Raw genomic sequence first — 13605 nt, forward strand, 5'->3', positions numbered from 1 at the left:
GTTGCAAATCTTTCCGACTTAAAACCAAACTTTGACTGGTAAATGTCATGAATCTCGGGCCAGGTTTAATTAGGAATTTTCTAAATCTATTAACAAAAGAGATGCACTTAATACATTATGTCAACCAGAGCTGGGCTTTCTTTAGCTATTTCGAGGGCTGCCATAGGCACAGCTTGAAACTTGCTTGGATTTTACATGGGTGCTGTATTTTATGTTGCATTAATTTAAAATGGTCTGTTTCACTTCATCAAGACTTTAGCTTAAGGATAATGCATTTATGTAAGATTAATCTTGCCATGTTGTTTTAGGATCAGGATTGTAAACTGCATTGTTCCGACAGTGATGTTCTAAATGTCATTTTAAAGCTTTTCTTGGGAGCTGCAGGCTCCCACTTATTCATGATGTTATCTTTAATTTCACTTGATTTTAGAATATCCCTGCTATTTTTTTTTTCAGAGTGGTAATTATTCATGAAAATTGTCTAAGAAAATAAAAGGAAGATGACAAGGGGGGAAAAAAGCCGCCTTAGCATTTGACAGACCTGCACAAGAATTCAGTTTTTCTTAATTTAGCTGCCTCTGTGACCTCAAACTTCAGCCCTTTTAAAACACTGATCTAGTTGTGAATCCCTTTTGGCTAGCACTTAATTTCCACTTTTTGGAGGCCTCTTCTTTCCCTTCTTGTTCTCAGCCTTCTCTGAGCTGCTCCGCCAGATCCTGTTACTTGTTGTTGTAGTCCATCTTTATATGGGACTTTGTATGGGCCTGACACTCTTTGCTCTTGGTGGAGATGCTTAAAAAACAGCCCTAAAGTGTTCTCACGTGGTGGGCCGAGATGAATGTGCATGATGCTAATAAAGGGTAACGAATGCTGGCAGAACTTGCTGGAGGGTCGTGCCTGGGAGCAGGGGCGAGAATGAGCTTTTCCCCGTGTTGTCCTTCTTGCAGGGGAGAGACCACGGCAGCGCAGAGGTCACCCACATGCTGCATCTCCGGAAGGGAACCTAGATCCCGGGCGGAGGAGCCCCGGCAGCCCCCCGCGCTCCAGAGCATCCCCCTGCCAGCCGTCGCCGCACCCGGAGCTGCCGCGCGAGGCTGGGAGCAGCGCTCTGCCAGGAGGGGGGTGCCTCCGCGCTGTTAATCATCTTAAAATAAATGAAGATGCTACACGAGATATATATAAATTGACGTACTAATCAGTCCCATGGTTCCTTATTTCCTTTATAATAAACAGTGGAGTTGGCAAGCGCTGTGGCGGCACGAGGCATCTATATTAATCAAGAGAAGTTTGAGACACTGGAAAAATTAAACTTTATGTGATTTGGACAGCATGAAGAAGTTAAGCACTGTAACAAAAACCTCCCTGATGCTCACAATGACTATTTGATACATTTGAAAAACAGCAGTGGATTCGAGGGCTGGAGAAGTATTAATTAATGAAACTGCCACTGCCTGTCATGCTGAAAAGCAAATTAAAAAAAAAACAAAAACAACAGTGAGATGAAGAATGGGGGGTGCAGGGAAAAGGTGGCATTCGGTGCTGAGAAAGCAATGCTTGATGAAGGATTAAAGGGACTAAAGAGAAAGACCGTCATTCTGCAATGGTTTGTTTCATTACAGTTTGGGGACCACTTGCATTTCTAGTGCTCTTGCTCTTGACTGCACACCATTAATAGTATGTGAATATGGAAATTGAAACACTTCCCGAGAAAAGCTTCTATTCTGCTTTGGAAAAGAAAAGCTAGTTGAACACTAAGGAAAAAAAAACAGGCTTCTGTGTTTTACTCTCAGGACCTTTTTTTGTAACAGGGCTACTTTCTTCAACCTGGTCACAAAGGAAGTCTTCACTTAATGAAAAATAAAAAGGAGAAAATAAAACATTCAGCTGTCTAACACTGCTGATCTGTCTGTTTAGAAGAGAAAAGGTGTCACTGAATGGATTCAGGCAGCCCTGGGGCCATAAGGTGCTCTCTGCTCCTGCCTTTGGTTCAGCAGACCAGCTGCTGCTCCTCCTTGGGCCCACTGATGTTCTGGAAAGACGAGGAACTTCTTTTGTGGTGGCAGGTTAATGTTCATATAAATGTGTCATGTCTTGTACTTGGTGATCACTGGTGGTGTTAGGAAAAAAAAAAAAAAGAAAAAAAAAGCTTTATATACCTCTTCTACAGTAACTCTTTAACTGCAAGTTTTCAAGGTGGGGTTGTGGCACATAACAGGTTGTTAAACCATGCAGTGTAAGCAATTAAAAATGTATTCCACAGATATAAATATTTTCTTTTCTTATTGCTGTGACACTATGTGTGATGGTAATATTTCTGAAAGTTTCAGATTTTGCACATATAATTTTATGCATTATCAAAAGTTACTGCTGCCTTGAAAGAAAACGTTCTGTGAAAATTTTTGCAAAAGCTTTACTAGTTTGTTTGTTTTTTTTAAATTGTAACATTTTGTAAAGGCAGGAAATGGAGTTAAAAAAACAACTAGCATGCTAAATATATTTTTCAAAAAAGCAATAATTTTACATGTACAGAAATGATGCTAACCTTTAATACAGGTGAGACCACAGTTTACTTAATACAGTAATGGGATAGTGCTGTTTTTGTAGAAATGAGCTTCTGACAAAAGATTTGTTAAAAAAAAAAAAAGAAGAAAAAAACCTTAAAACTTGATCTTTCTGTTCTAACAGTTCTAACAGGCGGGCAGGGGGGTTGCTTTTAAAAAAAAATCTAGTCAGTAATTTGGGCTGGATACTACTTGTTACTTGTTTTGAATTACTTGACAGGTTTTGTTACTTTGCAACACTTGCAACAATGCAAATTAACTTTCTTACTCATTTTTTTAAACTAGATCTTCCTTGTGCTATTTCACGAGATGTAAACCAGAATTCTCTGTAAGTCTCGGTGTAGTTAGGAATGTCTGTGCAAGTACTTAAAGGCGATTGTGATTAACTGTTCTCTGAAGTTATTTTGAGGGAGGTCGCATAGACACATTCCATTGTACACCAAAAAAGAAAAAAAAAAAAAAAAAGAAAAAATTAAATATTTTGCTGTGTTGCTTAATGATTATCATTTTGGGTTTGCACTAGCTTTCTCTTTGTTTTTGATTTTTTTTAAGTTCTTTTTTTCTTTTGTTGCTTTTCTGTGTCATATTTTTCATGAGAGAAGGTTATGGTGACAGTTCAGGAATGCAAAAAAGCTAGTTGCTTAACCTGTTTGTTTGTGGTTTAGTTATTAAAAACTCTTCTATACCCAAAATGGCACAAAAGTGTAGTGTACATTTGTAAATTCTCTCTTTTTATAATTATACTTTTTTGGCAAGCTGATCTAGAAAATCTGAGTTAATATTTAGAGCCAAAATCTTCTTTCTGGAATTTTCTTCCCAAATTCTTGCCAGAGAAGCTAGTGCTGTCACTGCCATTGCCAGGGTACTAATCAGCAAAGTTTACAATCATAATTTAGCTTCATGAAGAACAACAGTAGGGGAAATCAGTTTAAATAATTATATGCTGTGTATAGCACAGAAGTGAGATTTTCACTTAATTAAACAAGAAATAAGAGTGGGTGAGGGAAAACGAACCTTAAGGACCATCTGTTTTTGAAAGTGATTCCCACTTTTTCTGGGTTTTTTCTTTTATCATTGTATTGTATTGATTTGTTATTTTAGTTAGACCATAGTATTTAAAATGAGTTGTGTTCTTATTTATTTAGTCAAATGGGCTTTGATCAGCTCTTTTAAGCAACGTGATAAGTTTTTTTGGCATGACACACTCCTGTAAAGCCCTTTTATGACTGTTACAGGGACTTTCTACTACCTCTACCAATCTACTGTTTCTTCTTCTTAACAGGTTTTTATGGTGTTGCAAGTCTAATGTAACTTAGACAATAAAGGGTTTGATTATCTACACTGCAGATTCTCAGTGTATCTGCCATCTCTCTCTCTCTCTCCCTCTCTCTCTGGTTTGTGTGTGGTTTATTTTAGCTAAAGTGTAGGAGATCTCTTTTATTATGGCTGAAGTGGAAGACCACCAGAGTATTTTTGTATCCTGAATGTTGTACGCTGACCAAAAGTCCATCTGGGAGAAGCTATCTCCACGGGGCTAATCAGCTACATTGCCACCGTGCTGCATTGTTGAAATTCCTCCTGTCAGAAATGCTGTGTTTAAATGGGTGCATTCTACAGAAAGTTAAGCCAGTTGGAAAGCCAAGAGAGTTTTTACGTTTGTATTTTAAAACCTCCTAAAAGTCTTTAGTGATAAACTTTAGCATAAATTGCTGCCTCTGTCCTATCAAAGACTGAGCTTTAATGAAAACAACTGAGTATTATCTTTTAGCAGACAGCATCTGCTGGTAGGTGCAAAAAGTGGTTTGCTGTTGACTGTAGGATACAAATTTTTCACTAGGGGGATTTCCAGGCACTGGTATCCTGCAGGTTTCACGGTAGTCCCTGTAACTGTGTTGCTGCATTCTCATGCTTTGGGAAACTTTGTGGTATCTTTGTTTATTCTACTGGTGGCATCAGAGCGTGCATGATGCTTAGAGCCAACAAAAACAACAAAATCCTGTTATTCTAGTTGGAGTGCAGCCCTCCTGTTCATTCCTTCTCATGCCTAAAGAGTTTCTGACCAGGCCTGTGCTTGGCTTGTTTTGTTCTTCCTTGCCGTATTCCCATGCTGGGCTATCTCAAGCATATCTCAGCAGCTCCACCAGGAGTGCTGGAATTCATTGACATTGATGGGGATTTGTCCTTGAAAAACCGATCTGTCACAAGACCTGGAATAAAGCAAGAGGTAACTTCTTCATTAGAGTCTTAATACATAAAATATGTTGGATTACTGACGGAAAGGTTGCATTTTATGACAAGTCAAGTTTCCCAGTCTCCCTGCAAGCCACTATTTTTAAGCCAGCAGTGCTGTGCAAAGCACCAAATTGCAGAGTCTTCTCCACCTGTGCTCTCTCCTTTCTCTTCTGCTGTGTTTGAGGCCACACTTCAGGGCAGTCCAGTGTTCAGAGACTGAGCACAGATGGATTCACTGAGAGCTCGCAGGTAAGGAACACCAGCCTCTCTCACTCTTTAGAGGGTAACACAAATGAAATGGAGATGTTGATACATAAAAAAAAAATCCACTTTAGTTTTTTATTATAAATTATGAAATCATTGTTTCTGGAGCAGCAAGTGGTGTCAAGAAGTTGAAGATAATTGAAAGCATAGACATGGTCCCCTATTAGTTGCTTTCCATGGGACTCTGGGAATGCTGGCATTTTCAAAAGGGACTGTACCCATGTGATGACATCATTAGCTATCTCCAAGTATACAGGAGCTGTTACAAAGATACTTTTGCTTGGTTTTGTTTTGTTTTGTTTTCCATGGGTTTATTAGTACTGCGTTTGGGAGAAAGAAAACCATAACCACCCCAAAACACTAGAAAAAAAATGCCCTTTTGTTTGAGGCTGGTAGTCACAAAGCAAATAGTACATGAAAAAAAAATCCATGAATGTCGGGTATAAGAAAGTATTTCCAAACTGACTACCAGTTACTGGGTCAAAGTAAGGGATGTTTTTGCTAGTGAGAGAGGAAGGGGTATGTTGTGAGTAGGAAGCAGGCACAGTCCAGGGGTTTGTTTAGTTCCCAGCTCTGTGGGTTGGAATACTGCAGTGGATGTTGCCCACAGGGCCATAAGAAAGAGGAAGAAACCCATGAAAGGTCAGTAAGGAGCTAAGTTTTGACCATCTGAAATTGAAGTAGATGGAAAGCAGTCTCTGAGGAAGGCTGAGGCTGAGAACAGGAAAAAGGAGAGGCCAGAAGTGGAGTGAGAAGTTCAGAGGGAAATCACCATTGAGTGAAAATATTGCCAAAAAGGGCAAAGTCAACAATTTGAGAGATCAAAAGAATTTGGAGATAGAACAGAAACTCTACAGCCGAACCAGAAGAGTTGTGTGCCTATTGCAGAGGGCTTCTTTTGAAAGAGAGGAGGAATGTGCAGACAGCTTCTGGGAAGATGGATTGGAAACTTCTGAAAATAAGCACATAATTTAATCTCAGTGAATCATCTTATTCTGCAAAAATGTTCTTAGGCTGAATGATGTTCTGACAGAAAATAAGGGAATGCCTTTTTTGATCTCTGCTTTCTTGACTGATGAATGAATCAGAGGTAGAAGTATAATTATGAGTAGTTGAGGGTGGACTGAAGGGTCTCTCCAGTACCTAAGGCATTCTGAGAAGCACATTGCTCTTCCAGAGAAACAAGTAGACTGATTAGCCCCAAGCAGGAAGGGGAAAATAAAAAGGCAGGCAAGAAGGCTCAGTGTTTTAAGCAGATGCTGAACTGGAGCAATCCTTTGAGGATGCTGGAGGGTACATTCAGATAGCATTCTGTAATACAGAATGTTTTAAGATGCCTTGTAGTATGTTGGATAAAAGAGCTGGAGATGCTTAAAGCTGTTAAGAAAAAATGTCCAATACTAAAATGGCTTCAGACACTTGGCTCTTTCCTTTGTGGAATCCTTTGTATCTCAAATTCAAGTTGTTCAGGTGAGATTGGTACAGATGGTACTTGATTTGTTTGTTCCTGTGTCATCAGGTGAGTTACTTGTGATGAATTTGGAAAATGTGAGTTGCCTGCTCCCTTTCTGTAAGTGAAAAGCTGTGCATGTCATCTTTCATCATCGTCAACCCAAAATACCACAGGAACATCAGAAGGTTTTTCTAAGCAGAGAAAAATTATTTATTTATCTTCTAAATATTCACTGTTATGATATGACATAAAATAAAAGGGACACTGACCCTCCAGTTCATCTTACTCCCAGAATTCAGCTTATTTTTCTGGGACAGGGCAGTGTTGTGCTTTGCCTGGGACAATTCACAAGCCAGTGGTGGTTTCTGAGATCTACAAGGTGTTATAGAGTGCTGGAGCAGTGCTCCAGTAAACATGGTTCTCCTGTGAGGGTCTTCCCTTAGTGAAGGTAGGTCACAAACCAAACCATTTCTGGCTTTTACCATGAGTTTTCACAAGAGTCATGCTGCTGCTGCTGCAGGGACACTGCATCTGTTCTTCCCCATGGGAGCCAGCAGTGGGAAGTCACTGAAGTCATCTCACCCACAGAAGACCATGGATTTAAAATGGTAGCCAGTTTACTGGCTACTGCTTTCCCAAATTTTTCTTTCTCGTGTTCCTCTCCTCCTTCAGAGAACACAGATGTGGGTGGTTGCTTGTGCCACACAGGAGGTGACATCTCCAAAGCACTGGTGGGGACAGGCAGCTGGGAAGAGTTTTCTGTTTTCAGGAAGTCCACATCAGGAGCTTGCCTAGTCCTGTCCCCTCTGCTGGGGTCTCCTATCTGCTTGTCCTGACAAATGGCAAATCAGTTGTGTGGCCATGCCCCTTATAGTGTGCAAAAGCCTGCTATGGATATGGGAATGATTGGCTTTTCCCAATATTTTTTTTTAATATTGACAAGAGTAGAGAGTGTCCTTGTTAGGGAGTGTTGGACTGCATTGTTAGAGGGACAGGAGGACACGCTTAGTGCAGGTGTGACGTGAAGCACATTTTTTATCTCTAGGAACTACAGGTGTAGTGGTAGATTCTAGGGGCTCTTTACAAAGATATCTGGAATTTGCTAACAAGAAGGTGGAGTTATGCGGACGTTTGCTCACATCCTCAGTCTCTGGTTGCTTGCCATCCCTGTGTCCTGAGAGGGCAGGGCTGCCTGCTGCCACTGGCCTGGGCTGGCACTGGCGTGGTGAAGGGGACCCGTGCATGCTGTTTGCCCAGCAGTGGCACATGGGCATGGCTCTGCTTGGGCTGCCTGATTGCTTCCCAGCTCACAGCCACAAATGGGGAAGCTCTGCTCTCTGCTCTGCTCTCTGCTCTGCTCTCTCACATCTCAGTGAGAACCGCAGGAACTTCCTGAGCTAGGCTGAGTGCAAGTGCTAGAATTAAATCCAGGCAGACCCAAGCAAAATTCCAGGGGGAAGCACAGGCAGTGAACAAGTGTCAAAAATGACATGGGCCTTTTTCTGGCTGCTGGTGAGGCTGCTGATTTATGTCACAGCACCATTTCCTACACTAGCCCTAAAGTACTAGTGCTTTCAGGGTTAGAAACATACAGAATTCCCTACAAAGTTACATAAGTTATTTTCATTTTGTCTTCTCTGACGGCATGTGATATGAGAAATCCCACGGCTTTTAAAGTGAGGCAAGTAGAAGGGGAATAGTCCAAGTGGCAGCAGTGTTATTCTCCTAAACTGCTACTTTTTCAGACCATGACATTTAAAGTATTTGGTAACTTGAGTTAATTCTGCTTTGCATTGATTCTGTTGAATAAACAGTGACTTTAAAATGAGGCACAGCTGGAGGCACCATTAAACCCACCTGAATTTTGCTTCTCAAGCTGTGTTTTCTGAGTATTCTGCAGAAAATGAGTCTTTGAGAGTTTTTAGAACAAAATAAACAAGCTCCTAAATTTAGAGAAATCATTTTGACTGTAGCCAGAATGCTTCAGGAAGCTGAACTTGCAAGAAACAGGTGAGTGGCTGAGATGGCAGAGGGAGAAGCACCAGAGCTGTAAATCTATCTAGATGGTGTTATTCCTGAGGCTGGTTTGGCAAATATGATTCCAGGGAGTCCAGGTGCCTTCTAGGGTCTCCTCTGATAATTTTTCGTGCCACTTTTGGCAGAATAATTTGTAAGATTACAGTTTCCTTCATTATATAAAGGGCTTCTTAGGTAGGTGTCCATCTCTGCTGGGTACTGTATGGTAAGAGACGTTTCCTGATGCTACAGCTGCCATGGGCAGCCATGCAGAAGTGATGCTGCACCAGCCTCGGGGGCAAATTCCCCCTCTGACCACCGCACTTACCTGCTTGAATGCCTTTAAGCTGCCTGTGAGGCAAAGGAGTTGCAGCTTGGAGAAGTGATGTGCAGTGCACAGTGCTGCCTGCTGTGGGGATGGGACCCGGCACTCCCGGATTCAGCCGAGCTGCCTGAAACTCTGCTCTTACTGCAGCCAGGAGATGGCACAAATAGTGATGGCTGGGTGGTGGATGCTGCGTGTGTAGGCAGTGTAGCTCAGACTGAGCCCAGGCTGCCTGCCAGGGCAGGGCAGATGAGGGGAGAGCAGGGTTTCACAGCTCAGATAAATGCACAGGTAGGGAGGAAGGCTGCAGAGGAGCCTCAGCTCGCACAGCTCCGTGCACAGCACAGTGTGCTGAGCCACCCGCAGCAGAGGCTGTGTGAAGGGTGTGGTGACAATCTCTCTGCTGGAAGAGTAGCTGCTCGCTGCCCTACAGCCATCTGTAAAGGAAGATGTGTCCTTTTTTAGGCTTCCAAAGAATGCTCTAATGAGAGGACATGGAATTGAGTGTCTGTGGAGACACAAGAACATGACAGTCTTCATCCACGCAGGTAATGATGAGGAAAGGTTGAAACTTGGCTGTTTCTAGGAGCCTTTAATTGTTTTTAATTATTCTGTCTCTATCTGTGGGCCTGTATCACTTTTGTACCATTGGAAGGCAATCTGTTTCTCAGAGAAGACTGAAAACCACTGGAGTTCTCTGTATCCGTCACCCACATGGAAAATGGGCAAAAAAAAAAAAAAAAAAGGACTATCCTTCCCACCTGTGTGTATTTGGAGGAACTGCACTAACATCAGTTGGATTTTTGCATGGATGCATGGCTGACTGTAAGGGCACTCCACTTAGAGATGCATAGGAACATACTTGCCTATTTACAGTTACTTTACAGGGAAGGGATTAGAACAGGGTTTGCAGGATGATGGCAAAATGGTTCCGCTCCACACTTGTATCTGGGAAGCTGTGACACCAGTCCTAAAGCAAAGCTCTAGTTAAATCAAGAGATTAGTGTGAAGCTGATGTCATGCATTAGCGCATAATATTTTAACTAAAGTTTCTTCTTTTGGCAAGAAACCCACTTCAAAAAAAAAAAAAAAACAACCCAATAAAACCAACAACAAAACTTGCAATAAAGTAGTCTCAGAAGATGGAGGTAAACAGATGTAGTTGTCCCAGTGAATCAATTGCAAATAAACTATGAAAATGATACTTAATGTACTTTAAAAGATTTGGCTTTAGTATGGAAATGATACCAGCTGAAGTGAAAGCAATACTATCTACGTGGGAAAGTGGCATTGAAATATTCTTTCTTTCTGCTGCCTTTTGTCAATAAGAGAGGCTTGAATTATGCATTAGCAAGCTATAGAGTTATGGAAGATAATACAGCAAGGTTATGAACCCAGAACAAAAGAAGGGGAATCTAGGTTCAACTCAGTAATATATCACTTGGAACATATATAAATGATTATAATGCTTTGCACATTATAAAGAGAGTAGTCACATATTTAAATGAGAACAGAGCCATTGCTTCAAGATTTTCTTCAAATATTAATTTGGGCATTGTAATTAGTTCTTCTTGGGAAGCCTTGCAATGTTCAGTATGTTTAGAGTTTTGTGGAATATTCTAGAAAATTACTCCAGCAGATGTACTTTAGATGTAGGATTTTTCATAAATATCAATTTGTATTCACATAAACGAAATTCTGAAATCTCTGGCTGTGAACAGTCATCTTTTGAAATGGGAGCGATCTTCGGACAAAGATGGTCAAAGCAATACTAATTCCGAATATTTGGAGGAGAAACCGTAAGCGAAGAATTATTCACAGCATTTTTTTTTCATTATTAATATTTTTATAATGTGCTTCTCTCCCTAAATTGACAAAAAGAAAGGGAAGCAAAATCCATCGGCTGCTCTATTTGTTGTCTGCTGATAGTTCTGAAATGGCTTGTTCCCTTAAAGCCTTTTTCCTGAGTGACATCCCAGGGCTGTCACCTGCTGGGTGCTGGTGCTTCTGCAGACCTTGGTGTCCACCCCAGCCCCCCAGGCTGTGTCCACCCCTGCCAGTGCAGCAGGGGGAAGAGTGAGCAGCCCGCACCTAAGCCTGCCCTTAGCAACCTGGGCTGTTTATTTAAATTGCTTTGTGCCTGTACGGCAGGGGTTCTGTCCCCAGGTCAGTTTTGTTTGGAGCTGGAGCCCTCTCGAAGTTCTCAAAGATGGAGCAGCACAGGGCAGGGATTGTGTCACAGGACAGAGCCCTGGGAACATCGAGTTCCAAGTGGGATCATTCAGCTGGTCTTTCTCTGCCCCAGGGGCACAGGATGGCCCTGGGGGTTGCTGCCATGTTGGCTCTGAGGTCCTTGGCTGCCCCACCAGCTTTTACTTGGCAAGTGTTGGAGCCAGGTCCACTCAGGTCCTTCTTTGTCCGCAGATTTGCTCCACAGCAGATGCGGAGCCCAGAGGCTGCAGAAGCCTGTTGACATAGGGTCTCCTGCTCCTTTGCTCGGCTCTGGAGGCAGCCTGGCTCCCTTGGTCCTCCGGGCTGGGCTCTGGACACCACCAGTCCTTGCTGTACTGCTGCCCACACATGGCCACCTCCTGCTCCCAGAGCTTGTGTTCCCTCCTTCTGCAGTGTCAGGGAAAAGATTCCATGTTTTTGTTGCTTTTGCAAATAATGAAGCTAAGATTTAATTTTTTTTTTTTTTTCCTGATAGGATTTTGGGCAGTGATCAAGTAGAGAAAAGTAAACTACAATAGTTTGGGAATTTTTTTTTGTTTCTGGAAGGGAATTATGGACTTTAAAAACAAGGTCTTCTGATGGCTGAAGCTGTTTACTAAATCAATGAGACATTTGGGGTGCACTTGCAGTTCCCTGAGCTGTATCATTAAACAAGAGTAAGTTAACCAACCTTCAGACCACTGTTACTTACTTTTAATCACAGCTGAGGAGCTACTTAAGAAAACTCTTGGGAAAAGCAAACCATTTCTTGAAGAGAGGAACAGGGAGTCCAAGGTAAGCATTTACCAATCGCCAAGAATCTTTAGATCCATTTAGTATCTCATTATTTGGTGAATAAACCACCTGGCATTACTTAGAAAAACATCAGTATAATTTCGTTCCAAGACAGACCTAATTGTACAGCAGCATGTGGCCATTATTTTCTTCCACTCCCGATCTGAGGCTGGGAGTGCATGCCATGTAGTTTCATTCTCTTTTCGTTTCAAAAACAGTGTCCTTAAAAAATGAATAACTGTTGAGAAAGGGTGCTGTGTTGGGCTACTCCTGCTAACTGCCTTGCTTAAGAAAGGTGCCACCCGACCCCTTACAAAAGAAGTAAAAGAATACCCCAGCATTATTGTGCTCTGCAGCGAATGGTTATGACGAGGGAAACAGAAGAGACTTTGGGTTTGTTCTTTGTGTGGTTACTCTTTGGGCTCAGAGATGAGGGCTCTGTTGCCTTGAATCAGCCGTCAGAAGCCTCTCATTTTCCTCCTCCTCAATACACACTTCCAGTCTCCCATGCACATAATTATGGAGTTTGTGGCTTTTGGTTATGAAAGGAGGGGTAATTCCCGATGTTTGGTTGTTCTCACTACTTGCAAATTTTGAAAACCGATTCTGACAAATGTTCAGTGGGAATGGGTTGGGATGTTGCAGGGATATATGTACAACTCTCCTTAATTTCATTTAGCCAGCCCTTAATTTGGTTTAGTCAAGGGACTGCTGCATATTGCATGAGACATGGAGGCTTTTTAAATTTGGGTTTCACTCCTGAGAACGTGGTGCACTGCCTATGATAGAGACTGACACTCCTGGATGCACAGATCACTTTGAGTGAGCGATTTCCACTTGGAAGAAAATGAGGTCTCAGGGGAAAGGTAAATGCAAAGTAATTACCTGTGTTGTTTAGCCAATCCCAGCGAAAAGCACAGCAGGGCTTTCTCAGGTCTCATGTCCTCCTGCAGGTGTGAAGGCCACACCTTCACCCAGCTGTTTGCCTCTGCTTGTGCTTGTCTCCCTGTCACTGAGGTCTACTCCCACCACTGGCTTTTTAGTGAGTTTCTGATTTCAGACAGGCTCTGAGAGAACTGGGAAAGTGGGACCTGTGGAAGGTTGATGGAATTTTCCTGACTTTTATTAGCTGCTGTGGTACTCAATGGCTGGAGCTTAGAATGGATGTGGAATAGAAGAAATATACAGAAAATATACAGCCTGTGGAACCTCAGGGTGCACTGTCTTTGGTGCCAATGTCCACCCAGTGCTAATTTTGTTGCTCCACAGCCCAGATAATTTTATGTTTTTCGTTGGATTTTTAGAATTTTCCAACTCTTGGAAATTTAACAGAAGTAATGTTTGGTTCATAAAATAGAACATAGCTTAAAAAAAAAAAAAAGGCAGTAGGATACAGGCAGTTTCTGGGTAGAAAGTAATTCCCAACTTGGGTGGTTTCAGGTCAGTTTTGGGTCTCATGCAGGCTGAGAAAAAAACTGCTGCTGCTTTCCATAAAAATAAGAGCCTGTCCTTGCTCTTCATTTCCAGTACTTATTATTTTTACCACATTCATATATTTATATTTTGCTTTTGGAAGACACAGGGACAGAATGATACTCCTTTGCCCCTGATCTCACTGTGATTATCTAACATAAATCTCCCTTTATAATCTTATCACTGGGCAATTCGGTTATTCTAAATGTGAGCCTTCTTGCCCACTAATCAGTTCATCTTCAGGTTTTTAAAAGGCCTATTTCATAATTCTGCAC

The 13605-nt window shown here is 41.9% G+C and overlaps 1 protein-coding gene across 3 annotated transcripts in view; it reads left to right on the top strand.

The window, feature by feature from the left end:
- The window catches only part of ZNF516 (zinc finger protein 516), a 101449-nt gene extending 97553 nt beyond the window's left edge, over positions 1-3896 (top strand). For all 3 annotated transcript variants that reach the window (XM_041408146.1, XM_041408143.1, XM_041408144.1), the window contains one exon: positions 948-3896. In XM_041408146.1, coding sequence (XP_041264080.1) covers positions 948-1195 — 248 coding nt within the window. In that variant the 3' untranslated portion in view covers positions 1196-3896. The remainder of the gene's footprint in view (positions 1-947) is intronic.
- Positions 3897-13605: the final 9709 nt, after the last annotated feature.

Source organism: Onychostruthus taczanowskii, unplaced genomic scaffold (assembly GCF_017590055.1).
Source record: "Onychostruthus taczanowskii isolate IOZ18803 unplaced genomic scaffold, ASM1759005v1 scaffold29, whole genome shotgun sequence".
NCBI lineage: Eukaryota > Metazoa > Chordata > Aves > Passeriformes > Passeridae > Onychostruthus > Onychostruthus taczanowskii.